General features: G+C 34.5%; 1 protein-coding gene across 1 annotated transcript in view; it reads left to right on the forward strand.

The window, feature by feature from the left end:
• GRIK2 (glutamate ionotropic receptor kainate type subunit 2) overlaps positions 1 to 27,885 on the forward strand; it is a 446,579-nt gene that overhangs the window by 209,391 nt on the left and 209,303 nt on the right. The window contains exon 8 of the mRNA XM_072857870.1: positions 27,611 to 27,754. Coding sequence (XP_072713971.1) covers positions 27,611 to 27,754 — 144 coding nt within the window. The remainder of the gene's footprint in view (positions 1 to 27,610; positions 27,755 to 27,885) is intronic.

Genomic DNA, 27,885 nt, shown 5'->3' on the forward strand with positions numbered 1-27,885 from the left:
TTTCCGGAGTGCAATAATAAAATATCAAGACCTGACAAAACTAGAACTGCATGTTCTAGTTTTTAAGATTTTTTTTGAAATCAGTTCTGTATAATAACTCTGGTTACTGTGTACTAGAATGTGGCTTATGGCTATGTATAAGGTCCAGACATCTACTTGGTCATTTAGGCACAAGTCTGCCGATGTCAACAATCTCTGAATTTTAAGTGATCTTTTCTTTGTAGACTTTTATAAAACTCCCTGTCGTTGTCTTTCCTTTGTGCTATAGGCTGCGAAACTGAATCAGTAGTTGATTCTGAATTTTCAGAAGATTTTTTTAAAATTATTTTTGCCACAGCCATAAATAAAATATTATTTAAATATAATTTTACCTGGGAGAGATGAGAAACAAGAAGAAGAAAAGGGTGATTGGCTGGTGCTTTTATGACAGTACAGATAGATTTTTGTGTAGAATATGTATTATTAATATGTGGAATTTTCATTTGTTTAGTTCATTATAAGCATTAAATTAGAAATTACTAATAGAAGCCAGCTATTCCTTATAGACACAACCCCCTTTAAGACAGTGCACAAAACTGTTATTCAAAACTATGAATAATTATGTCTAAATGTAAAGTTGATATCTAACAGAATCATAGAATGAGGTTTTCTTAATAGACTGATAGGTTTTGTTCATAGATTTGAACTTTGAAAAACTAAATAGACAGTTGAAGCTGTGCACCTGGCAGTATAATTTTCAAAAGGATAAAGGTTTCATTTCATGCATTCCTATGGCATATCTTTGGATCTAGTCTAAATCATTGTCTGCCTTGTTTCAGCAAAGGATATTACAACCCCATCTGTTGGACCAGAGTTCTGTATGATTAAATGATTTACCTTTTTCAATGCATTTTTAGATAGCTATCTGGTACAGATGTAAATACATTTTAAATGCTAAATACTGTTTAGAGAATAGCAAAAAATCTGTTCTTATGTCTAACAATGTAAATATAAAAAATTCCACCACTATATAATCAGGAAAGTTTATCCAATAATTTGAGCACAGTTAAGAGTAGAGTTAAACCTTGTGTGTCTGGCAGATATATAAAGGAAAATTTCAGTCTTTGCTGGGGTTGTTCTATTAACAACTTCAGTAATAAAAATTATCTAAGCGTGTTAAAAACATCTTTAGAGTAATATTTTTCCATCTGATATATGAAAAATGTATTTAATTAATGTTAGGAAAATAGAAAGCTTTTTACAGACAAAACTGCAGTTGGATATTGGAATCTTGATTTTTCTCCTGTGTCCCATTCTGATTAGGACTAATGAATGCTGGGGGGAAAAAAAAAGGAAATCACACACTGTTTAGCTTTTAATTTTTGAGGATATTGTTTTTCTTATTCTGCTTTGCTCAGAGTTAACTATTTCACTTTGAGCCATTACAAGAAAAAAATTTCTTTACTAATTACAGCAGTTTTCTACTCCGTGGACGGATTCAAGAAATAACTGTTGTATGTTGAATAAACCCTTATGAAAACAAGGTCCAAAGACGTCACCCAATCCTCATTAAATATAGTTCTGCTTGGCTGGTCTGCACTTTTAATAGGAAATGAAGAACAACTGTGTGAAATACACTGTTGGTTGCTTTGTAGCAATATGTCAGTGATATTCCAGCAGTTAATGAAAGTCGATGAAAAGGGATAGCTTCTGTAAGTGGTGCTTTATTTTTTATGCTTTAAAAAGAACTAGCTGCATCATGTCCTTATGAATTAGTTGGAGCTGTGTTTTGATAATAAACATGCGGTTCATATGAGCATACAAATAAGGAATGAAGTATGACAGCATAGAGTGTAAACATCCATAATTGCTTGTGTAGACAGCAGGAGAATCACAGGCGGTTTATGGTGATGACTGAAGCACCTTCAAATGAAGACAAGAGATTTTTAACTGGTGAAAATTAATAAGAGCGCTGAAGGTAATAAGTAGTCAATACACAGATATTATTCTGGCATTTTTGAACACTAAGTTTAAGGAGAACATATAATTATGCAAATATTCCGTATTTTTGGTGTTTTATGCCCAGCATGGTGTTTTACATTCAGCATTTTTAAGCCCAGTTAGCTTTTGACCTGTGAAGCTGTAGATGTCCTCCTCATATTTTCTTCCCTCAAGTGAAGGAAGAAAAAGGTGAAATTACAAGACCTGGAAAATGTTAACATTTCTGTCCAGAATCTTCTAATACTAAATGCTTTTTTCTTTTATGTTGCTTTAGCTTTATTTGTATTCATCTACATTGAACACAGTTGTTCTCAGGCAAGAGTAGAATGTCTGTATCTCAACTGTTCTTAGGTAGCACTTGGAAACCGAACTTTGATTTTATGTTTGTAGGGGGCTAGAGTCTAATAACGTAATTTTTTCATCCACACCTAGATGTCTAATAATTTTTTACCTACTCTGTTATACTCTACCAGGCCTCCCATCTGCCAGTCAAAGGAGGACATGAGTTTTCTCTATTTCCCGGATAAATGGAGGCAAAATTGTCAAAAGGAATGAGTTGTCTGTCTCTTTACAAATAAGTAGCTGAGGCCTTCTGAGGAGGAGAGGTTTCCAGGCTTTAGATGCCTGTGTTATGGAGGTTCCACACTTCCTCAGATGTTTAAGTCTTAAAAAAGAGTAGGATTTCTTTTTGTCCTGAGCAGTTGCTACTGGCTAGCTGAACCAGAGTACTGGCTAAGATGAATCATGCTCTGAAATGTCTCTGTTTCTCTGCATTGCATGGAGTTTCATAAGGCATGTGGATTCCATTTGGTGGTCTGGGTGCCTAAAGGTTCAGTGTAATGATACTGAGTACTAGAATAAATATCTTTTCCCATGGTTTCTAAAATTTTAGAAATTCAGCGAGTTGCTTGGCTCACCTTGAGAGAAGTATTTAAGAGGATCCAATTAATTAGTCAAGTGGCATGTCTAGATAATTGAATCTATTCAATTCAAGAAGTGTAAAATCTCAGTTTCAACTTTGTCTAGGAAGTGATGAAAATAAAAATGGAGGAAAGCAATTACATTAAAGAAATCTTACCTAATAACTTGAAGATGATGACCTGTGTATAAGCTTGGAAGAATTCTTACTTATTTCTTCATGATACTCTCACTTATTTTGCTAGTACCGTTAATGAATTATATTTTAAAAAATCCATGAGATTTCACAGAGAAGAGCAGCTGAAGTGGCTGCTTGTTACAGAAGAACTTACAGTAAAATCACAGGGAATTTTCAGTATATGTTCAGAATATACAGCAAACACAGAAGAAGTAATAAAGTATTCACTCTTGAATCCTCACAGTGGATTGCAAAGTTGAGCATCACTGAATGAAAGATAAAATCTGAAGGTAATTAAATCCTGTTTTGCTTTATTTATTATTTGGCCAGGTGAGAGGAGTGTTCTGTCTGAAAATATAGCTATGATTTCTGCATTGAGTTTGAATAGATAAAGTTCAATTCCTTTTTTCTCTTATTCCTGTGAGGGAATGGAGACATTTTGATGTATGAAATATTCAGATATGTTAAGTGTGTAAGGAAAGAAAAAGTAATACTCACATCTAAAAAGTATTTAGGATCTTTGTTCAAGTTTTAGTGGAAAAACCTTGCAAAGAGATTTTACAAAGTGAATGCGAGTAGAGAAGTTACAGCACGTACTAAACCCCTCTAGAATAATGTCTCTGTTGTATCCCATCTCTTCACCTTGCTTTCATATCAACTGGTAACTTTTTGAACACCAAGCCTGTGTGACTAGATATTTGCAGGGCCTAAGAGGCAGTTTCCTTGGAGATTGGTCCTCAGGTGGATAGTTAGTGACCTTGGTTTGTGATGTTTAATGGAATTGGAATGCACTTTGAAAATGGTTCTCTTTTTTGACAACCCTTTATTAGCAGCCAGCAATTAAATGTATTAAGAGCCCTTGTTCACACTCTTTCAGCCACAGAACACTAAGGGATGTATATGTTATAATTACAATTATCCATTCTCCTCATTGTCCTGCTGAGGAATGCAACTGTAATTCTGGCAGCCAGACTACATAGTTGGCTTGCTGTCCTTGGACTGCAGATGTCTAATTGCAGGCAACTATTTCATTTCAAATGGCTCATTAAAGCAGGAGCCATTTAGCATTGCTAACATGGATCTGCATCCATGATTATGCATTTAATTAGAAAAGTGCAAGCTTTTTTCCTTTGTAATCTGGATTTACAAAATTTCTCCTATGTAATCTGTTTTGGAAGAACTTGAAAGGCTTAATTTGTTATCTTTTTTGCAGTGCTTAATATCTATGTTATTCATCTGTGAACGTGATAATCTAGGTGTAACCACATTGTATGCATTTGTGTTTCACAAATGTTGAATGTTTGTGTAGTTTATCCAGTTTGAATTTTCCTTAATCTGAAAATCATTTATTCTGTCGGTCTATTTGTACCTGTAGCTAAAACAAGTTTAGGTATGTAAGCATCTCAGTTGAACTCACCCTGAGAAGCTACTAGTAAAGTAGTAAGGTTAGTTTAACACTTCTGATCCTTTCTCATTTCTTTTAGCATTATAGGTAAGAAAGGTTTCCAGTATAAGCAGGAAAGATAATCTCCTTGAGTCCTTTCTTCTTTTCTTGAGCTCTGTAGCTTATTTATTGTCCATTTGCGTGTGTGCATTGATACCACACTTTTTGTTTAGCATAGCTGGCACCCATTTAAATTGCATTATTGATAGAGTTCCTTCCTTCTCTATATGTTATACATATGACTCTCTACTTTTCTACTCCTCAGTGGTTAACTGTTTTTACAGTGTTTCAGTTAGTAAATGTAATCTGGGGGGTTTGCTGAGGTCGTCCCCCCCCCTTTTTTCCATTGCAAAGTATGAACTGCCAAAATTTTATATTTGGGCAGACAAGCACATTTACACTGCAAGCAGAGATAATGGACTCTCATTCCGCCCCCCCCCCCCCCCTTGAGAAAAAATTTTGTCATATTTAGGTTTCTGTGATCCTAGTGGCAAGTCCCTTCTAGATAAGGGCTAGGGAGGTGTGCTTAAGTAAACATGTGAAAGAATGTCAAAGGAAACAAGCCTCTATACAGATGCTCATTTCCAAATATTGCTAAAATTTCTCAATAGAATGCTTCGCAGTGCTTTGAATTACAGGACAGGACTGGGACAATCTGAACTGCTGGCTCCAGAATAGGGGAGGTCAGGACAGTAAAGTACGTTTAGGAAATGTAAAAAAGCTTCTTGCTGTCATACCTTGGGTGAGTGCAAGGAATTGGAATGAGTTTACAGCTGATGAGGCAACATACATGCTAAGTCTATGAAATACTACCTTCTCTCTAACTCCTATTAAAAATGAAAATTTTTATAAGCAAAGATAGGATGTCTCAATGGACTTTGCATCTTCATTTTTAGAAATCTAATTAACTTCTACTTTTCTTAAGATATGTCCTGCATCTTCTTTTTGTTTTGCATAGGCTTGAAGTAAATAGGAAAACACAAAGTTTTTGAGGCAAAAAATGTTAGTTTAGCTTCTACTGCTTGAATTACAGTAATAAGCACAAGTGTGGTTTCTGTTCTGTCTGGTCTATTACAATGAACATAAAATGTTTTATTTGTTATCCAAATACTTTAGATAAATGCTAAATGGGACATCTTCTGTTCCCTTTCCCACCTTTCACAGTAAAGATTGGACAGGATTAAGAAAACCAGTACTGTGTTCAGCTGCTGCTTGTTCACATTAGTGTCTTTGGGGGATTGTTTGATCTGTTGTTTTTTGTTTGTACATCTGAAATTGCCCTCTAAAAGAAGCAACACGTATTTTCAACCCTTTTAGAAATTCAGGACCTGCTGCATTTTACCTAGACAGCAATTTGCTTAGCAAAGGCAGAAATCCAGGTTTGTGGATCACCACAGCTGTGAACCATCCTGTCTAACTTTTAAAACAAGTATAGTATTATCTAATGAAACAGTTTGCTTCCTTGGAGTTAACTGTGTGGTTTAGAGCTTACTGTAATTATATAATGAAGTTTGATTTGTATCACAGAAATTAGAGTATGGCTTCCATTCAGATCTTAGGTTTTAAAGTTTGAAGTGTTTGAAGTTTTTCAAGAGAGTCTTACTCTCAAAGGAGGGTATGCAATGTAAGCTAAATGTCTAGACTCCCTTTAAACTCAGGATAACCAGATGAATCACTGTTTTTAATTCATGGCTCTCCAGGTAGTTTTTAGATGGCTGAAGTTAGGTAAATGAATTCTATCTCAAATGTTTTTTAAGACTGCTTTTTTTGTGATGAATCAGGGTTTTTTTTAGTTCTGCAAAGCTACAGTTCACAAGGATCAAATGGTTTAAAAGGCAGTACATTTGGAAAATATTCATACACAGAGCCACATGTGGATAATGTACGCCCAAATAATAGCTCTGAGATCTTCGGAAATGTGTATCTTAAGAGGTGTTCAGTCTTTAAGAGGCTTTTCCATATATTTACTGCTCTCTAAGGATAATTTGGTGGTTCAGTTTTCTTTTTCTCTCTTCTTTTTAAGAAAGTAAAACAGCTTGAAAAAACGGTCTCTCAGCAGATCTCTTGTGCTAGTTGTAGGCAAGAAGTCTCAGCATATACTCCCTCCTTTAGCAGCAGTGATTAGATAGTCTCTCAGTTAGTTTGCCTCTTGAAAGATACTTTCACTTCGTATTTTTTGCCTAATGTTAATCCTTTAAGAAAAAAGAGCAGTGCACAACTGTCAGTTTTAGTGAGTTGGATTTGTTTGAGCAGGATAACAGTTCCCAGAGGAATGTGAGCATGTGGTAGAGTACTTTGCAATCTTGCTTGGAGTCTCAAAGAGCTTTCTTGACTTGGCCTTGCTGCTGCTGTTTATTTCCCTGAGGAATGTCTGTGAGAGGAACTGTATTTTTCAAGCAAAAGTCTACTTTCTAAATTCTTTCTGTTGTGTGAATACTGTACACTGCTTAGTGGATTGTGGCAGAGATGGTGGCTTTCTCAGAATTTTAATATATAGTTAGTTAGGCAGGTATAGTTTAGGAGAATCCAGTGTTGATATTTTACCAGTATTCTAATCTGATAATTTTGTTCGGGTTTTAACAAACTGAATTAATGTTAAATGCTTTTTTTTGTTTACTTCATAAAGAAAAAGTAATTGACTGCACTTGCTTCTGAGAATTAAACTAAATGTATTTAAGTTGCATTTGGTGAGATAAAGCAATAACTGGCTTCACTCTAGAGGCAATTTTTACCATTTTCAGGGGAAGATAGTGGAGAAAAGCATTTTGTGTTGAAGAGGTGCTCATGGAAATACTGTCCAAGGTCTAAGCTAAAAATGTTGACGGAAAACGTATAAAACTCTTTTCAAGATTGCCCTGCAACTAGAAACAGGCTAATGAGAGATATTCTGATATTAGAGATAGATGTTTCTCTAATTTCTCCTCAGAAATATTGTATCTTTTCTGACATTGTTTGATCCAGCAAACACTATCCCTTGTACAGTAGCATTAAAATGAAACGTGTTTTGCCTTGCTTCTGAGGCACTGGCATCTTGTGGACTTACATTCTTGTTACAAAACTAAGTAACTTCATGATTATTCCATGTCATGTTAAATGAGAATGATCATATATAGCTGCTTTATTATTAGTTACAAATAAAATGTCATGTCTGGTAGCGAAGGTATGACTGAGGAGGTTTTAAACCACTCTAAAATGTATAGATTTTAATCAGTCTTCATTAGTCTACTTGTCAATTTATTTACTACAGATTGTTTTTTTTTCCTCTCTTTTTCCTGAAAAGGTGGAAGTGGCACAAATCAGATTACAAGGTTATACATATAATTTAAATTAATCCATCTGATCTTTCAAGCACCAATTAAAAAATGTTGCAGCTGTTCACATTTTTTCTTGAGTGTATTTTAATGGAAACTTCCTCTTTCTTAAAGGGCCACTTTCCTTATGCATGAGTATTCCTAATACACGTAGCTCTATACACTGAACAAGTAAAAATTCCGTTTTTTTCTTTTGGTTCAAATTAATCTTTTTTTATCTAATTGTCATCTCTTTTTAAATAGAAATACAAATGTTATTCTAAGAGAAAAACTGGATTTGTGTCTGTCTGAGTTCCATTTCCTGATTCCCAGGCTCTTGCTGGGGACCCTGAGAGGAGCCAACTCATCAATTTACAATGTAGGGATGAACAGGGTTAACAATTTTCTCCCAGAATGACAAGCAAGGTTTCTCATGTATAAGATGCAGTGTTCTCTTAGGGTATCGAGACTAAACATTTTGTCTTGCACTCCTGTTAAGAGCTTGTCTTTTACAAATTTTTAAGTCTCCTTACTGAAAGATTTGCATTGTGTCTTGTTTCTTGCTAGTATTTAACAGAGAGGAAATGTGACACGGCACTGTAGGGCCTAATGCATTTTCATTTTGGGTGTTAATGATGCCCATCAATCCAAGATTTGTATTTATTTGTAGAATGTAAGTTCATGATTTCCACTACTATTTTCTGGTTCTCTGACTTCCATTTTCTGTCTTTGTGTTTCTCTGGTAACTTATAGCAGGCTTGTGGCTGTGATATCCTACTGCCTATTGATTTAAGGACTCTTTAATTGAAAACTATTCAGCAAACACGGTTTTCAATTTACTGTTTTGCCCAACTACGTTTAGGTGGCAAGGGCTCATTTGCAGCAGTTGATGGTTAAAGATTTAAAAGTAAAGCTGCATGTCATCTAGGTATACTTCAGTAATATGCAGAGTTTTCACTAAGGACTTGTCATACATCTTACATAGCCTGCAGGCTAAAAGTGTGTGTCTATGCATTTGTGTCTGCATGTGTAACCACAGGAAAGGAAAAGGCAAAGAATCAATGATCTCAAAATTAATTAAAATCAGGAACACTTTCTCCCTGCTGGCAGGATATTTAGGATGAAAATAATTAAATGAGCTATTGTGGCAAATGCAATATTGATTGCTCACCAAGAGCAGCTCCTTGAAGACACAGATGAAGATTGATAACTGTTTTTTAACAGTTAGCGCCAAAGGCAACCATTCCCATCTCTAGTCTGTGTGCATGTGTGCAGTCTGACAAATAGCTTTCAACCCAACCCTCTATTGACCACTATAAAAAGCTATTATCTACCATAGATAAATGGCATATAATGTTGCTTCTCCCCTCTTCTTCATATCTGTAGAGTTGAAAATGCCTCATTTATGTTTTTTCAGTTCCTCATACTTTAAAAGTAGTAGCTGACATCCTTTCAGGGCAGAAAGATTTGTTTGTTTCTTTAGGTCAGAGGTGGATTTTTTCTTTCTTTGAGTAAAGAGGGTCAGGAATTGCACCCTGGAATTAGAGATGAAGTGAAGATAAGGTTAATATTTTCAGAATAATAATGAAATGGAATAAACTTGAAGATGGCACCAGATTTTCTGAAGTGATCACTGGAATTTAGCTACAATATGGCTACAATAGCAAGTGAAGAGGCCCAGTGGGGGCAGCCCCATAAAGCAAAGCTGTTGGTGCCAAAAACCTGACTATTCTTATTTCACACTATTCTATTTTCAGCTATTTTGCTTCAGACTATTTCTAGTTCGTTCCTTTGGACAAAGCCAATTAGCAGATGGAGCACATAAAGTACAGTCCTAGATCACATCTTTCAGTGAATTTTATCTTAAAAGAGCCTGGTGCATGCACTATGAGACTACTCCATGACGTGAATCAGAACACTGATATGTGGGAACAATCAGGAGATTCACTTCAAAAGCTTGCGGCTGATTGAAAATAAAATCTGTGGTAGACATTTCAGAGTAATGGAGCCCTACAAAATTATTGTGAGATCAAAACTTAGTGAAAGGAAAATGAGTGGACAAGTGCTGGTTTTGTTTCGGTGAGAGACTAAACCAAAAATAGGCATAGAAAATGCTATAGGCAGAAACGGAAGTAAATAATATAGGCTTAATACTTGTTTAAAATATCAAAACAAGCCTGTTGAAAGCATTTGCCTTTGAATCACATTAATTTATCTAAATGTTTATGGAAGTGGACTTTTATATATCAACTTATTCGTGGAAAGACACTTGCAAGAGGAAAACAGTTCCACATCATCTAGAAAGTAAGCAGTTCTTTGCAAAACATAATAAGAAGTGGTGGGAATTGAGAAGTGCTTAGCAGGTGCTTCCTACCTATGCTTTGGCAGTCTTGTCCTACTAATGGCTCTGGCATCAAACTTAGCTGTTCCTGTCAATGTTTGTGGTGAACTAGAGCTCTGTGAGGTGAGATTCCCCAGTTACTACACTGTATGGATTGAGTAGTTCTTCTCAGATCTTTCAAGATAATGGGCTCACATGGAAATAATTCTCTGCAGAAATAATTATCTTCCATCTCTTTCTTTCTGTTGAATCTGCAAATACTTGTATCTTTTTGGAACTTAAAGGCTTCTTGTGATTTTTATAACTGGATAATTTTTTGTTTCACTTTTAATTAAATATTAGTTAAGAATTTGTAAAGAAATCAACTGCTAAGAAATTTGAGAGACTGAAATACCTACCTTTTGAGCTTTAGATTACTCAGACCCTCCCTGTTTTGTTAAAATATGAGATGAAATAGATGATCATGTTAAAATGAAGAAACTAGTGTCTTGTAGACCTCATTTGTATGCTGCCTGCTGCCTCGAACCATTTAGAACCATTCAGGAAAGGTTTTCCTAAACAACCATGACATTTCCTGCACACTATGTTATCTGAAAATTTCTTCATCAAGGGCAGAAGTTAACACCATGGATTAACTACTTCAGGAGAAACAATTTTCATTCTATGAATGTGTATCATTCCACTGTCCATGAAAGTTTGTCTAGGAAATGATAGATGAAGAAAATAAGATGATAAATAGTTAACCTGATTGAATTTACTTCTGTTCAGGATTCTCTGCAAAACAATCAGTTTTAGTAAGACCATAACATTAGGCATCTAGGTTAAATATGATCCTTTGTGATTTTAATTTCGTGGCACTATATTTTGAGTTTGTTCAATTTCTGGGGGGCATATAAATAATATATTTTTTACTGCAATTTTTCCATACCTGATCAATAATCATTTCCACTTAGTTTTAGAGACAGGACTGTTGTATTACTTCATATTAATAAGGGAGACTTCCAAATATAGCCTTCTTTCAATTTTTTAGAGTTTTGTTACACTGTAGCCACACAGCTGAATATTTTCTGAGCAGACGTATCTCTTGAGATAAGTATTTTGAGAAAATTTCAGCTAAATCAGATTAGCCAGTTCTGGATAGAGAAGTAGGACAGAAATGTTACATTTCCAGCATTAGGTCTGGGGTTTTTTTTGCAACCTTTCTCTAGAAAAGTGCAAGCATTCCCTATGTTAAAGTAGAAGCTTGGAATTCTGTGGAGAGCATCAATTAATTTTATGTTGCCTCCACAAGTTAGAAGCTTTTTATGGCATCTGATACAAATGCACTTCTGTAATCCTCATGGAGCAGGATTTTGATCTGTCCTAACTGTCCTGGACTTCATATGTGTATCTGTGGGATCCTGTAGAAAATAGACTCTGTGGTTATATAAATTAAAACTTGCATGTGCACAAGAGACGTAAAGCTTACATCCTTACAGCCATTATTTTCTATGTGGTAAACACAGATTTTGTAAAGTTTTTTCTTAATTTTTTAAAAATATATATCTACATGTATTACAAAAACGTGTAGAACGTGTTTTATTTGTTAGGTAGGTATTTTCCCATAGAAATGTCTGCATGCTCTACTGTGTATAACAGAACAAATTATTTCCTTATAACTATCCAAAGCACCAGTTACACTTAATAGCTCATGAAAATAATTTCTTTCGAATATCAACATACAGTATAGAGCCATAAATTATAAAAGTATCTTTATAAACTCTTACCAAAATCCACCTTTCGATAATAATTAGATTTAGTTTTCAATTTTTAAGTTGTCTCTTGATAAAACCCCTCTTATCACACTATTTGGCAGTCTTTGGAAGAAGCAGCCAAGAGGTATTAAAAACTAAGGGAGTGTGCCTATTGCCTTGTAAAGAAACCTGACATTGCTTTGAATTCTGCTATACCTACATTCTGTTTTTTCAGTACAATCTGATTAATAGAGTGCTGCTTTGGGCTAATTTAGACAAGTGAGGGCATATATGACTGGCTTAGTACAAGTGAGGATGCCTCTAAAGGATAGTGTACTGTGTAGTGCTGAGATAGCTAAACTGAGAAACACCTTCAGGATCAGAATGCACAGAAATGAGCTGAGTGATAACAGCAAACTGTAAGCTTGTGCACTTTAAACTATTAACACTAATTTTTGATCATACTTTCTTTGAAGATGTAAGAAGGAATAGAATTCTGTGAAATTTTCTTAGAGGTGCAGATGAATACTTGTACTTTTATAGAATTTTATAGAAAAGGGATTATGTGAATGATCCTCTTGCTGTTCTCTCTTAGAACTCTCAGAAACTGTACAGAAGTGTCAAAGAAAGTCTAAAGACCTGGAATAATTGATGAGGCTTATCACATTTGTACCTATTTATTTTTCCTTCTAGTTTATCTGTTAAAGGCTATTTGGCTAGTATAGCTGCTTGTGAGTATGAATGAGAAAACTAGAAATCCTTGTGTTATTGAGGTTAAAGCAGAATGTACTTGTATATTTCCTTTATGATGTTCTTCTCCTTTCTTCCCCATGCAGTCTGCAGTTTCAGATATGGAGAACCTTCTGAAATGTAAGGGACTAACATCTCTAAAAATAAGATGAACGCTATGAAAATCATGTTTTTAAATCTTGCTAAAGCATAGTTAAGAGGTATTTGTACACTTTAGGAGAAATAAATCCTCATCAGATTAGTCCCAGATATGCAAAAAATTGTTAAAACTTCTGCCTTGGCTTGGACAATTTTTTTTTTTAAATGTAGATTTAGATGTAGTGCAGAAATTTGACGGTTATCCCGACGGATGGAGTCCTGATGGAGTATTGAAAAAGCTGGAAGTATATTCAGTTTTCAATTCCTATTTTTGGTTTAGTAATTGTGATAATTATATACTATCGGTTGGCTTTATGGTATAAATATCCTTTTGAAAGGGAACTATGTTTAAAGAGAGAGAGTTCTAAAATTTTGAGAAAAGATCACTGGGTGAATTTGGATTTTGTATATTGCTACAAATTTTATTGGACATACCAAGGTTCATCTATACCTCAAAAAAAATCTGATCACTCTAAAGATTGTGGTTGGTTCTTATATATTGACCACAACAGCAGCTATGTCTAACATGATAGCAAAATTATTTTGAGTTGTTCTTATTAGTAAGCCTGTATTTCTTCTAGCACTTAATTACTACAAGTGACTTCTAAGTTTTGAAAATTTCATATATATAAAAACCACCCATATAATTTTTCTTTATCCTTACTTTGTTTATCTGTCTATCCTTATTTTCTTTATACTTTGAACTTCTGTGTACTTTGCTATTTAAGGATTCAAAGTACCTAAAACTTCAATTAAGCTTTCAGTGTCAAGGTACATCTCAACATTAACCATTAAGGTTTCCATTAAAAGTTATTCAGCTTTTTCTGAAACATCACAATTTGAAGCTGTACTTAGATTAGGTAAAATTTTGTGGGCTAGTATATTAGAGTAATAGACAGTCTAAGATGGCTGTTTTTATGAGGGTGTTTTTAGAAGATAACCTGGAAAAGTAGTGTCACAAATCAGAACACAGCTTTTCAATCATTGAATAAATTGACTTAGTATAAGCAGATTTCAATCAAAACAAAATGTGTCTAATGCAAGTATGTCTGAATGTATTTAATTCTGTGTCTACTCTGATGGTGAAGCTGGAGTCAATTTACGATAATCCGATTATTAGAACTAGCATCATAGCACGATAAAAAGTGTATTCTGAAAGCAAACCCTAATTAATGGAGAACTTCATTGAAACGAAAAGCAATTATACAGTAAAATGCAGTTGGTGGAGGCACAATTGCAAATAAAAGAAAATTTAATGTTACAAGGTCATTTTGCTTTTCTGTAATTTGTATAGGCTATGATCTGCCTATAACATACAAGTTGATTGAAGATTATACAAAAATGACAAAGCAATGAAGAATCTAAACATGGATATGCTTCCAAAACTAAAAAAAACCCCAAACAACCAAACCCCAAACATAAAATATCTACTTTCTAAATCTAAACAAAAGATTGATTTTATAAATCACAGGCCAATGGTGTCTTTTAATACCTTTTCCTTTGACTATTACTGATTTCAAGGAGGTGTTAATCCAGAAGCAAAAAATTTCCTTATTTAAAACAAAGCCATAGGACATAACTTAATAAAGGAATTATAGAAGACTGACATAAAGCAGAATTCTGTTTTGAAACAAACATATACTCTTTTATGGGCTAGTTATGTTTTACACTGCTTAAAAAATTGTTTTCTTCTGCAAACATGAACTTTGCAAGGCTGTACATGTAACCATGTTTTTTGCTGAGGATATTAAAATCTGTATCACTAATTCTTTCTAAGGGGAGAGAAATGTAAATGGAGCTTGGTGAAAGCAGGAGAAGGCAATTTATTATGAAGACTCAGAACTGGTTTGTCTCTGCATTTCAAAGTCATCAATATACATTTATTTTTATCATTTTATTTAAAAATTTGAAGGTGTGAAAGCTCTGATATCCTCAAACATTGTGAAACTTTTACAGGATACAAAAATAGAATATGTAGAGATTCATTCTTGAGAATGCTTTTTTTTCCTCAATTTTGATCAGATTTGCATTTAATCTCTGGATTCTAACTTTATGCTTCTCTAGTTGTTTGCATTGCCAGGTGTACTTTCTTGCTGCACGTGGGTACAAAGCTGTTCGGTGTGTATGCTGAGTAGGATATTTCTGTAATTAGTTATTAATTGCTCATGCAGAGGGACTTTTCATGTGGTATGATAAGTCTTGAATGCTGAGCTAATATAGTAGTAGCAGGCAGTTCTTTATTATGGATGTGGTTGATGGAGTTGCAGTGATCACAATCATATTGATTTTTGAGCAGGAGAACAGATGAAAGGAAATAGACTACCAAAGACCAAATAATGACCCATTGTTCCTGGTAATTAGGTTTTTGCTATCTGTCCTTAAGGTATACAAAAGAGCGTGATGGGGTTTTTTATTGTAGAAAATATTATAGCACATACCATAATTTCTAAAGTTCAGAAGAAAGATTGAGAAAGTACTTCAGAGTAACATTCACCTGGAAATTTTACATTTGTTTTTAAGGATATATATAGAAGCCTAACATCATACATAACACATCATTCCTAATTGTATATTAAAAGCACAGTTCTTCAAGCGCTTATGCAGTCAGACAGCAGTTGCTATTGCAAGCAGTACACTGAAAGTCATTTGCTTCTTGGATTAGTAGAGTTTATGACATGATGGGACATTTACAGGGTCTTATGAAATCACACTTTATGTGATCTTGTTAGCCAGAAAACAGAAAATGGGAGAAAATAAATTTCTAAAAAATATCATTATAGAACTATTTTTGTGGCCTTTATTTTTTTTATACAGTTAACAGTGTTTATTCCAGATAAATGTAGGTGACCATATAGGCTGAATTATTTATATTGGGAACTTCTTCCTCTTTCTATGATTGGAAAGAAGTAAACCACCCTGAACACTTGTACAGGGTACTGACAGATAACCTGTCCAATGAATGGTTAATTTGAAAATAAGTGAGAATGAGAAGTTGATCAGAAAGTTCAGGAAATTAATCACAGCTTAACCTTACATCAGAATAGCAAACCTTGTGTAGAGGGATGGGCTTTGAAACCAGATACTCATCCAATCAAATTTAAACATTGAAGAAAAAGATGCATTTCTAAATATTCTCAGACTCTTTCTACTTATTCCCTTAACTGAAATTTTCCCTCATACTTAAGATTTAAGCATTTGCTCCACAAGAATGACAAGGTGTCCTTGTCAGAAAACATAATTCAAAATTTTCCTATGCACTTCAGGGTGTGTTCTAAATCTTTAGGATTTTATTTGCTAAAATGAAATTCAGATCCCGAATCAAAGGTCAAGCAGATGAAAGAAATACTGCTCCTGTTCTTATTTCAGAAAAACCTGTGTTAAAGCTACTTGCTAACTACATCTCCTGTGTTAATTGCTGGCAAAATTTCAAGTTGTCTGAAAATTGCACCTCCAGTAAGTTAAAATCAAGCTGCAATAAGTGGCTACCCGCCTAACTAATTTTCAGATACTTCGAGGTTCTTAGCACCATAAATAGTCTATCAAATTACATGATTATCTGAGATTGTTTTGTGAGATGAAAAAAGTTCTACCACTTCAAACTTTTATACCAGGAAATATGTTTTTACTCTGTCAATAAAAAAATGCATATTCTTTCCTATGTAATGGCAAGAAATGTGGCAACAGCATCACTATCCTTTGGAGTGCTTTTCCTATTCTTTTGTCCTCTTGACATTTTCTCAAAATTTGTAATTGTTTCATATTCCACTTTGCCATTTCTCTAAGAATTGGAGATCAAACTATGACGCATTGAGGCAAAAGAGGAAAATCTTCTCCTTTCTCTTTCTGTGTTAGAAAAAATTACACTTTTTCAAAAAAAATTACCTGGCCTATAAAAAAAGTTCTACTTTTTATAGATTTTTTAAAAAAGTGCTTGTTAGTTTTAAGGCTTTCTTCAATAATATAAGAAATAAATCATTTGCTTTGTTCGGATGTTAAAACAAGTATTTTGATGATACTTGTTTGATGATACTTTATTACTTGGGGAAAATAATTTGCATCTGTTTTATCTCTACTTAAAATCACATGCACATCTCTGTAAACAAACATCCTGTTTAAAATTCACTAGGCAACTAAATGTTAAAAAATAATCTAAGCAGCTATGCCTTAATGTGATGATTATTCAGCTGAAATACTACCATATTTTTTTAAAGAGTTTATGCTAACAAGTCCTCTGATTTTTAAAAAAGTTAGATGAACATTGTTTATAGCTTGCTGATGCTCACATCCTGTTCCCAGTTGGCATGCATTTTTGGGGGTGAAAACAAAATCTCTTCTGTTTGCTTAATTGTACCCCAGGGTGGAGTTGGGAATGTGTCAAGAAGTAAGAAAACACCAGCTTTAATAAGCATACAATGCAATTTAACAGTTCATAAAACAGTAAAATTTAATCCCAGGCTGAGAGATTTATTAAATCTCACTCAGCAAAATGGTTTTGTGGGATGTGTTAGCAAGTAAGAATTAAGTGAAATGATTTCAGGGGCAATAGATTTTATTACCCAAGGAGGGGAGGAACTAGTTTTGCAAGCCGTTTCTTCTTAATTTCATTCACTCATTATAATTGCCTTGAGTAGGAGAGCTTTATGTGAGTAGTAGTAGTATGTTGGGTCTCTGGAATTTGTGTGCATGCTACTACATTTGTCAGGCATCATCTAACTGAAATATCTTCTGTTGGTGGTCTTGTGCAACAGTTCTTTTAATGATTGTTAAAGATTTTTAAATCTAAGCAACTTAAGCCTCTATCTGTCTGTAAGATAAAATGACTGCTATTAATTTTTTTGTTGTTTTGGCATTTTTGCATCCATGCTTGTTCTTCTGTGCTCTTTAGCTTTCCTTTCTTCCCTGGTTTCTCTTCGCCTCAATGGTTGTTCTCAGTCTTTGTTTTCATAGGTTTGAGTTCACATGTGTTCATGTGAACAGGTTTGTGTTCACATGTTTAAGACATGTTCCTTCAGTCTCTTTTCTAATACTTCTGCCAGTTAGAGGATTCCTAATTCTGTTTTATTCTTCCAGACAGTAGTTACACCCCTGCGAAATAGTATTCTGACTTGTATCACCTGCTTATGTCCTACTTATATAAATGATAACATTCAACTGTCAAAAAAAAAAATTTTTTTAAGTTAATTTCTTGCAATACTTTTATTCCTGTAGCCTCATATGACAAACTCCTTGAAGACACTGCTCAGAGTGCAAGTGTGCCCACAGCTATCTTAATGATACACTAAATCCTGGTTACTATGAATTGCTGAAAGGACTTTTCTTCCATTATTGCTGCCCAAACTGTGTTCAAACTGTAATATGAGTTTCTGTGGGGTGCATATCCCATAGAGATATAGGATATCCAAGAGAATGTTTTAGAGAGCTTGGCTAGATTTGTCATATTTTGGATTGATAAATGCATTTTTGTTCCCTTATTGCCTTGAAATCATTCTTAACCTGAGGTAGGTTAGGATAATATAAAAGCATTTATTTGCTTTTATGCTTTCCAACACAGTTGGAAATATTTAAGAAAAGATAAGACATACCTGCTCTACTTATGTGAGGTTAACTTGGAAAGGTTTTTCTCTGTCTGTCTGCCCGCCCAGCTGTTTTGCTGTATTGGTTTGCTGTAGACTTTCTTTAACACAAAGCTGCTTGGAATTTCAATACATCTTATGTCTTGGGTAACATTCATTAGAGAGAACTGTTTCTTGATATGGAATGACACAGGGCAATTTAGCTTTTACAGACAATCTCTTGTCTAATTCTTCCTGAATGTCCTGAAGGACCTTTTCTCCTGAATCTAGTTTACAATACGAAGTGTAAACCTAATTATTGAAAGCTGTGTTTCATCAAGCTGTATATTCATAACTATATAGAATAAAAAAAGGGTGTGTGTGGTATCTCTATGATACTTATTCTTTACTGTTGAGTGAGGACAGGTATGACAACAATCACTTTGGGGTTCTAAAATGAGTATGGCATAGCGTGATTTACCTTTCTGTCTTTTTTTCAAGTATACTGTAAGACTTATGATTTTACTGCAATGCAAAACTGTATTTAAAAAAAATTAGTTTCATCTCATAGTGCATAAAGTAGTAGTAAAGGGTAAACTTAAATCTATATGTACTTTGATATTCAAATTTTTCTGCAATATATGTGTACAGAGAAAGATACTATATTCTTGTGCCTCTTACAGATATCCCATCTTACAGTGGTCCCAAATAGTTCCTATTATTGAACATACCTGTGATATGAATATTTCCTTTGGACTGTTCTTTAGGCTTCATTTGTCTTGAATGTATATTTTTTAATGTGGTTAAACATAAACCCTTTTATTCTTGTTTCTGTTCAACCTAAACTTCTGACTGTTTCATCTTCGTGGTAAATTCAAACAATGCTATCTTTTGTTATGCATACAACTGCAACCTCGTGGAAGTTCCTAAACATGATCATTCTTTGCTTTATTATATAATAACTGATTATAGAAAATTATCTCTCATATATATGTATATATAAAACATAGAAAATAACGTAAAATTTTAGGAACTGCATTTCAAACACTGACTGGAAGCAATGGAATATATGTCTGTTCCATTAACCATAGACTGTAATTGCCACAAATAAAATAACAGTAGGTAGATCCATGGAGTTTTGTAATTACCCTTTCTAAGAAATCATTTCTGAAAATGGGAAAATATTCCAGATTATAGTGATTAAAATAACACTGTACAGGCTATGAATAGTTAGATGCTTTATCTTCTTATCCAACCATTCCTTGCTTAACATTAGACCTGAAAAAGTTAAAGAAAAATTACTTCCTTCAATATTAATCTCTTGTTCTGGACCTCCTTGGAAAATCACTTTGTAGTGCAGATTTGAAACTACCTGTAGTTTGGAGGTAGCTAATCAAGGCTATGTGGTGAATCAAGCCGGCTGGAGTAGATGATCCTAGAGGTCTTTTCCAACCTTAATGATTCTGTGATTCTATAAGCTTCAAGTAGGGTAATGTTAGCACTATTGGCACCACACTATATGAGAATTTGGGGAAAAAAAGTTCTTATGTTACCAGTTATTCTGTTTTGTGGGTTAAAATCACATTGTCCTAACATAATTCAAGATCTGGCCCTTACAATTTTCTGACCAGGCAACAGTAGAATCTACAATAAAGAAACTACAGATTTTTATAAGTAAATCTTAGCTTATTTTTATATGTACACTATCATAGTTTCTGTAGTTCATATCCAGTAATTTTTAAAGGCAACTTTGTCATTTTCTGTCAAACAAGCCAGCTTTTAAGGAAAGTAATAGACAGTGTTAGTAATGAGAGCTCTTCTGCACTGTGGGTGGTCACCCCTTCCTGACTTATGAGTGTTGTCAGACTTTTCTCACATCTTTTTTCTTACCTATTTTTCCTGAGTTGTTTAAAAGAAAGGAAGTGGAGTCAGCTTCTATGATAAAATCAGTCTTCAAAGGAAAATAATAATAATTAAAAAAACCTGCACAGAGGCCTATTTCTGTTCACTGTGCTCACAATGGGAATAATCTAGAAAATAAGGCTAATATGGGAAAAAATGAAAGGCAGGTGGTGGGGAGTTTGGTAGAATAAAAAAAGGAAGTGTTTTGTTTGTTTATGTAATATGCCATTTATTCAAGGTTTTGTTATTAATAATTATGTATTGTGTGTTAAATTATCAGTATAGATAACTGAGAGAAAAATAAGTAATTATCAAAGGAGAAGTACCGCTTAGCAGGCTAGGGAAATTGATTATGGGGCATTTTTGAGGGCTTTAAAATTAATAAATATGCCATTGTAAATCCTTATTGTGCAGTGCACCCTAAGTAGTGTTATTTCTCCATAAAAAGGTTATGCTGGGGAGGGAGGAGATTTGACTAGGCTGTCCTGTTTATTGTACCTCCAGTATCCACTACTTGCTCAGGTTGTTAGATCAAAGAAGGAGAGATGCTGTTCTTACCTCCCAATTGTATTATGTCATTTCTGTCCCTCATAAAGCTGACTAGAAATAGTCTGGATATATTGGGAGTTGAAAAAAAAACCAAACAAACCAACAACCTGACTTTGCATCCAGTGTTCTACCCAAGGCGTTACTGTTGCGTAAGAAATAAAATACAATTTATAAGGGCCAGTGGAAAATTCAGTCATTCTGGAACATGCCCTGCCTCGTGTACTTACATTCCTTTTGCCAAATAGGAACTAACATTCATTATGTTCTAAACTCTCACAAGGACAGGTACCATAAATACAAGGTCAGTGAGAGAATCTTGTTGCAGTATGAAATGAGCATGTTAACACTTTGCTAAACCAGTGACCACAGTCAGTCTGAACTAGGTTTATTTCAGAAGATATTATGGTCTGAGATGGCTGTCTGTGTAGCTAATGGAAATTCAGTAACAAATGATATTATATGATGAAATAAGTTTCAGAATGCATTAAAGACTCCACAGGAATTGCTTTTAACATGTTCACACGTTTTCAAGGACTCTGTTGAAAACAAAAAAGTGGAAAGTGTTCTTTCACTTCTATGCATGTATCTGGATACTTTTGTCATGGTCACCTAGGAAACAAATGCAGATGTACATTTGCGAGCATTTGCATTCAGTTTTATTTAATTTTTGATGCAGCTAATGAAGTCATACTTGAAAAGAATTTAAGCCTCATTTTAATTAATGCACAAAATTTTTCAGAGTAGTGACCATCAGACACTAGGCAAAACGCTCTGAACAGTTTGGCCTTTTAAATGTAATTGGACTTATTTCACAAGGGCAAAATTTGACTGACTAGAGACAGGAAGACAAAGACAATCTTGAAGAGAATAATGAGCTACATAATAAAAATATAAGCTATCCTGCTTAATGTAGTAGTACTTATTCAGATAATATGTAGATAAAGATAGCATAAGAACTAAAAAGTAGAAAAGTATATGCATAATTTACTAATCAATGGAAAAAGTTTGGCTCATTCAATGCAGTATTTCAAGTGAACTGTACAGTGTCCTCCCTTGAAATGTTTAGTGAGTCAATCCAGTTTAACACAGAACTGACTGGAGAATCAGAATACTACCTTTCAAGATTTTTTTTTTTTTACTTCAGTTTTGTTTTGCATGGAACATTTTGTTTGTTAAAGAACAGTTTAAAAAAAAAAGAATTTGAGCAAAATAGTTGTCTTTGCATAAAAATCTAGATATATTTAATTTATGATGTATTTGTAACCTGATACTAATGCAGTAGTGACTGGTAAATGCACATGCGGATCTCCACCTTGTGATAGGACAGGGCCAGTCAACTGAGTTACAGAATATTACACTATTGGATTTTCTTTCTCATTTGCTTTGTCTTTGATGGAGAAATATATTTTGACATCTTTTCTGAATCAAATGTTTAAAATTTTTATTATGGAAAATCCAGTCTTGTTAGACTGTCTAGAGAGTTTCAAGTTGCGTTATAGAAGAGCTGTGTCTGAATTTAATTCTGATAAAATTTTGAAGTTTTATTCCTTCTTTTACACACATAAAAGCTTTCATTCCCCCCCCCCCCCCCCCTTCTTTCTTTCAGAGTTAAAGGGATATTAATTTGCTTTTACTGGACATGAGTCGAATGAATAAAGTCAATTTCAAACACAAAATATAGATCACTGTAAACAAGTATGTATCACACTTGCCAGGAGGTTGTCTTTAATAATATCTTACACTTACCATAAAAGCATTTTGCAAATGGTTAATCTGTCTAATCCTCATAAAGGTAATCCTTATATTGTTAGGGGGATAATTTAGTTAGCTAACTAAACCTTTTTTTTTTTAGTTAGCTAACTAAACCTTTTTTTTAAAAAAAAACCCTCTTACTTGTCCCTCTTCTTTGACTCCTTTTCTGTGGAAAAAGTGCCCCATAATCACTGAAAAAAAATGGCAGAGTAGAGAGGGCAATTATGAGGTCTTGTGTGTCACAGATTTGTAAATACAAGAATCTTCTGATCTAGAGAAAATAAACTACTAATATTGCAAATAACTCGTTCTTGTCTGGGATCCACACTGGATCAATTACTAAGGAACAAAAAGTAAATTTATTAAGCTTCTCTTTTCCATTGATTTATTTCATATGTCACTCAATGTAGAAAATTTCTTGGTGTTTTCAAGTACTTCACAGAGCACCTTTTAAGTAGAAGACCGTATTTCTTCATGGACTTCTATTAGTAATAAATTTAATTAAGGGGAAAAACAATCACATTAGTTAAATTTAACATTTAATTGAAAACCCGAGGGTTTTTTTCCTGCTTTCAAGCTGTTTTTAATCATCTGTATTTGACTAATTGAAAGTTCTTCCAGATCATGCCTATGTAACAGTTCCATTTTTTTAATTGTAGATTATAGAGGACTACAATTTGTTATAGTAAAAGCTGAAATATTATTTTTTCTGTTTGAGAGGTGTACTATTTCTGATATAGCTCATGAAGAAACAGAATTAGCCTAGCAATCCTTCATCTTAAATTAATGTTAAACTTGATTGCGTGATAAAAATAATGTTTTCTAAAAATAAAGTACATATTTTTGCAATTTAGAGGTAATTCTGGAGCACTGAGATATGAGCCGGAGAAGAGTGGTTTATTGGTACATAAAATCCTCATATACTTGATGAAGATAAATTGAAATGTCATACAAAAACATTGCTGTGCAAATAAGGTGCATACACGAGTCATGATTCGATGTCATTAAATGTGGAACCTGCAATTTTTTTTAACCCTTAATAGTTAATTAGGAACAGGCATTCCAAAAACAGTTAGCACATTTGTTGAGTCAGACGTCAAAGGACATCAATGAACTCGTATGTATTGTGAGTCTGAAGGTGGTTATGGAGACCATGATTCCTCTGTTCTGTTAGGCTTGCTTGTATTTTATCTATATGTCAGAGTGTGAGCCCTTTCTCTCACTTTTTTGGAAGGTCTTAAGATACAGACCTAGATCTCAGGTTGCAGCTGTAGTGCATAAACAGCCCATTTGGTTTCAGGATTTTCAGCTGATTCTTGTCTAACCTACGAGCCATGCTGAAGGTCACTAAAAATCATACCTTTCGTATGTCATAAGAAGGGCAGAGAAACTTGGCAGAGAAGCAGTTTGTCAGTTCCATTACGTGGGGAAGATTTCTTCTTGGCTGACACCCAGGCTATAGTGGGTTTCTTCTGCATCAGCTTCGCCCATGTAGGTTAGAAACCAGTAAAAAACACTACCCTGCCAACCTCCTGCCCCAGCTCCAAGCCCCCAAAACTCAAACCCTCCCCACAATACTGATTTAACCAGGACAAGCAAGCGTGCGACAAAAATAACAGCATGTATCTACCAGAGCTTATCACATGCCATTGACATCTTTGAGTGTGGTTGGGGACGGAGAAGAAAAAGACCACCTCTTACTCTGAGGAGGCCCAGGCAGAAATAATAGACTCTTCCTCTAATAATAAAGAGGACTCTTTTTCTACCTTCTTTATATTTACCTAGCTCCACCAGAGCCCTTTCACAGTGAGATTAGAGTACTTGCATGCAATTTGTTAGATAGTATTTAGCAAGACTCAAAAGTGATTATCCAGAAACACATGTGAAAAATAGAGGCAAACACAACACCCACAGTAAGACAGGAGGTAAAGGAATGCCAGAACAGTATTAGAAGAAATGTGTAGTATCCAACTGAGTTTGAGATAAAAATCAAACACAGATTGGTACTTTCTCTGTATTTGAGATGTATGGTGACTGAAATCATGTCTCTGATTAAGCTGTTACCTCTGACTGCTAAAAGCTGTCTTGTTACTTGACAGGGTCAACTGAAAAACAGACTTGTGGTCACAGATATCTCTCACCTGATGTCTTAATCATCTAAATCAATTTCATTCTATTTCAATTTGATGAAAAACTTTTGTAGTTCTGTAGTTGTAGTAATTTTTTTCTTTTGTAGTTGTAGAAATACAAATGACAGTATCATGAGCAGTATTTTAGATTTTTAGATGAGTTTATCTGTATCCAAGCAAGTCATCATAAATACTAAGAAGGATTGTGAAATTAAAAAAAACCCACAACACATGGTTCAGAAAGTGTACCAAGATATATTTGTGAAATACAACATAATTCTTAAAAGGTTTATACAAGTTGACTTAAACAGTACTAATCTCATTTTTCAGTAAGATTATTTTCTTGTATTATCTGTGCTTCAGTGAATGGAAACATTGTAGCAGGTTCCTATCTGAAATTCAAGAACCATTGTTTCTCCTGAAGTTTCTGCCTCTTCTTTCTTCCAGATTGCTAATCTCTGTTTAGATAAAATAAAAACTCCTAAAAATTTAGTTGAGGACATTTCCTCCCTGGTCCCCAAACAGTCTCTGCTGAAACCTGCAGTACTTCCTGTACCACAAACCATAGTTCCAAAAGTGTGATTTAAGGAAGAGAAATTGGTATGGACAAAGGGCAGTGAGACATAAAGCTTAGCAAGCCTAATAAAGGAGGGTGGAGAGCTAGGCCAACAGCTATCAGTTCCTACTGTCTCTCAGAGGAAAGGTAAAGTGACCAACCAAGAGGAAAGCCGAACCTGCAAATTCAAGTATATACTTTATATCTTTTCCTGAGTTCTGTGCTGTTTATTTCTCTTGCAGTAAAATCAATGGTTGCACCCAGTGAGATGGGTGCAATATGGAATCACTAAACCAATGTATTTTTGAATATATGGTTCTATCTGTATTCAGTACAAACATTTAAACCTACATTTAACTTTAATCTTCCTAGACAAAGTGGATTGCGGAATCTTGTCCTATGTGAATAAGGATCTTGTGGCATCTAAAAATCAAATAGGGCACTCAGCTTCTAGCCAGTGATTAGTTTATGTTGTGTGCATTTAAAAAAAGTACATTCTGATTTAGATTTATTTCCAGTGAAGCAATATTCATCAGTCAAATATGAAGAATATTATCAGAATTTGAATTACTTCTAAAACTGCAATGGCTTTTTTAATGCTTCCACTGGAGTTGACTGTCTTGTCATCCTACAGATTTCCAGCTCAGTGGCTTATAGAATTTGACAAAAAGCCATGTTGCTCTGCATCTGGCATAATGTCTATTCGATTCTTGCTGATGAGTCTTATCAGTTCTGTGTCCAAATTTTTATCTAATTAATCAGTTAATGCTGGTTTTGAACTTCTGGTTGCTTCTTAATGGGCTCCTTTTGCTAAAATCTCACAGCAATTTCAATTTTCCTTCACTGATTCAAGGACTACAGTTTTAGAAGTAAAGCTGATTTAAAAAAAAAAGTTTGCATTTCTGAGCCAGATTAATGTGTTGTACTTATTGTATAGTTTATTTAAAAAACTGTTGTCTAGACTCCAACTACTGCCAAGTACTGCTTCTAGAATATTAAGCTTTGTATGACGCTTACTCAGCATGTCATTCCAACTTTTTGGTGTTTCGCTGCCTCCTTGTCAAATATCAGCTTGCCTTAAAAGCACTTTAATGCCTTGAATATAATGAACAATTTGGCAGCAAAAATATTTTCTGACTGATTTGGAGCCCCTGCATAAACTACTTGGAGTCTGAGATCATTGAAACCTATTATACTGGCTATTTTAAAATTAGGATTTATTTCTGTTTGAATTTTGAAATCTCTCCTTGGGAGAGCCATTTAAATGTAAACGTATATTTTCCCCTTTAATAGTAGCTTATGGGCTATAATGGTAGAGCATTTTTGCATTTTTATGTTTAGTTTTATTGTAAAGAGCCTTGGGATGCATTTGCATGAAAGGCACTATATAAGCTCATTTTGTATTGCATTGTATTGTATTGTGACAAGTGCAATAATCTCCAGGTTTCCTATCCATTAAAGAACTAATTTCACAGCTCACTAATTATGTGAATGAGGAGGGGTAATAGGTCCTTTTTCTCTAAGGTATGCTGAGCAGATGGCATAGCATTCATTTCCACCAGCTGAATCTAAGGTCCTCTCTTACTTTTGGTTCCAAGGCTTGCCCCTGTTTATCAAATAGAACAGGAGAGAGATGTCAGTTTCTTGTACAGCATGACAGTGTGTACTGAGAGGCTGTCTCTGTCCTTTGCTAATACAACATTAGTTAGCACATACGAGGTCTAAAGAGCCTATTTATTTAGGGTGGGACATGAAAACCATTAAAATGAATGTGCATTTTAATGCAATTCTAATTTGCCTTTGATTTATAGAAGATACTGGTTAGATCTGTCCTAGGGATTTAAACTGATACCCATAAAAAGTTATTAATGAACCAGTTGAGTACCTTTGGGACTGTACCTTTGGGACTGTACCTAGTCTGTAATTTCAAAACAGAAAAACATTATTTCCTTAGCCTTTGCACTTTCCTTCGTAGGTAAGGTTTTGCTACCTTGCTAATCTTTTTTTTTCTTTTGCCTCACTCATGGAAATAACTGATGTGAATCAAACATGCATTTGATTTATGATTTGATACATTATTTATACAGCCCCTTAATGCACTGCTTTTTTAAAGTAACATGAGTCATCAGAGATACCAGTGTTCTCCTGTGATCCTGAAAAGTTGGTATTTGGACCCTTATTTCAACATTAAAAAGAGAAAAGCTGAGACTGAAGGTCTTGACACATCTGGTGTAGGACTTGGCAATAAGGCTGCATTTTACAGTGCTACACAAGCAATCAGATAATTTTCTCCCTTTAACATAGTAAGCAGAGCTAATGTTTTGTTTTCTTCTCTTACTGCTGGGCTGTCACATGTTTTAGTTTTGTGTTCATGGTTTTGATTTTATTCTAATTTCAGACGGATGCAGCACTAATGTATGATGCAGTTCATGTGGTGTCAGTGGCTGTCCAGCAGTTCCCACAGATGACTGTCAGTTCACTACAGTGTAATCGCCACAAACCATGGCGCTTTGGGACCCGCTTTATGAGTCTTATTAAGGAGGTGAGTCACTAATAAAGTATCCTGCTTCATTAGTTTCCTTTCTCCCAACTCCCATTTTCTTTGTTCCCACTCTACTTGAATTCTGCCTTTTTTTCAGTAGAAGGGAATCTCTCAGCTTGTTATGTGTAAAG

This window comes from Ciconia boyciana, chromosome 3, assembly GCF_034638445.1.
Source record: "Ciconia boyciana chromosome 3, ASM3463844v1, whole genome shotgun sequence".
NCBI lineage: Eukaryota > Metazoa > Chordata > Aves > Ciconiiformes > Ciconiidae > Ciconia > Ciconia boyciana.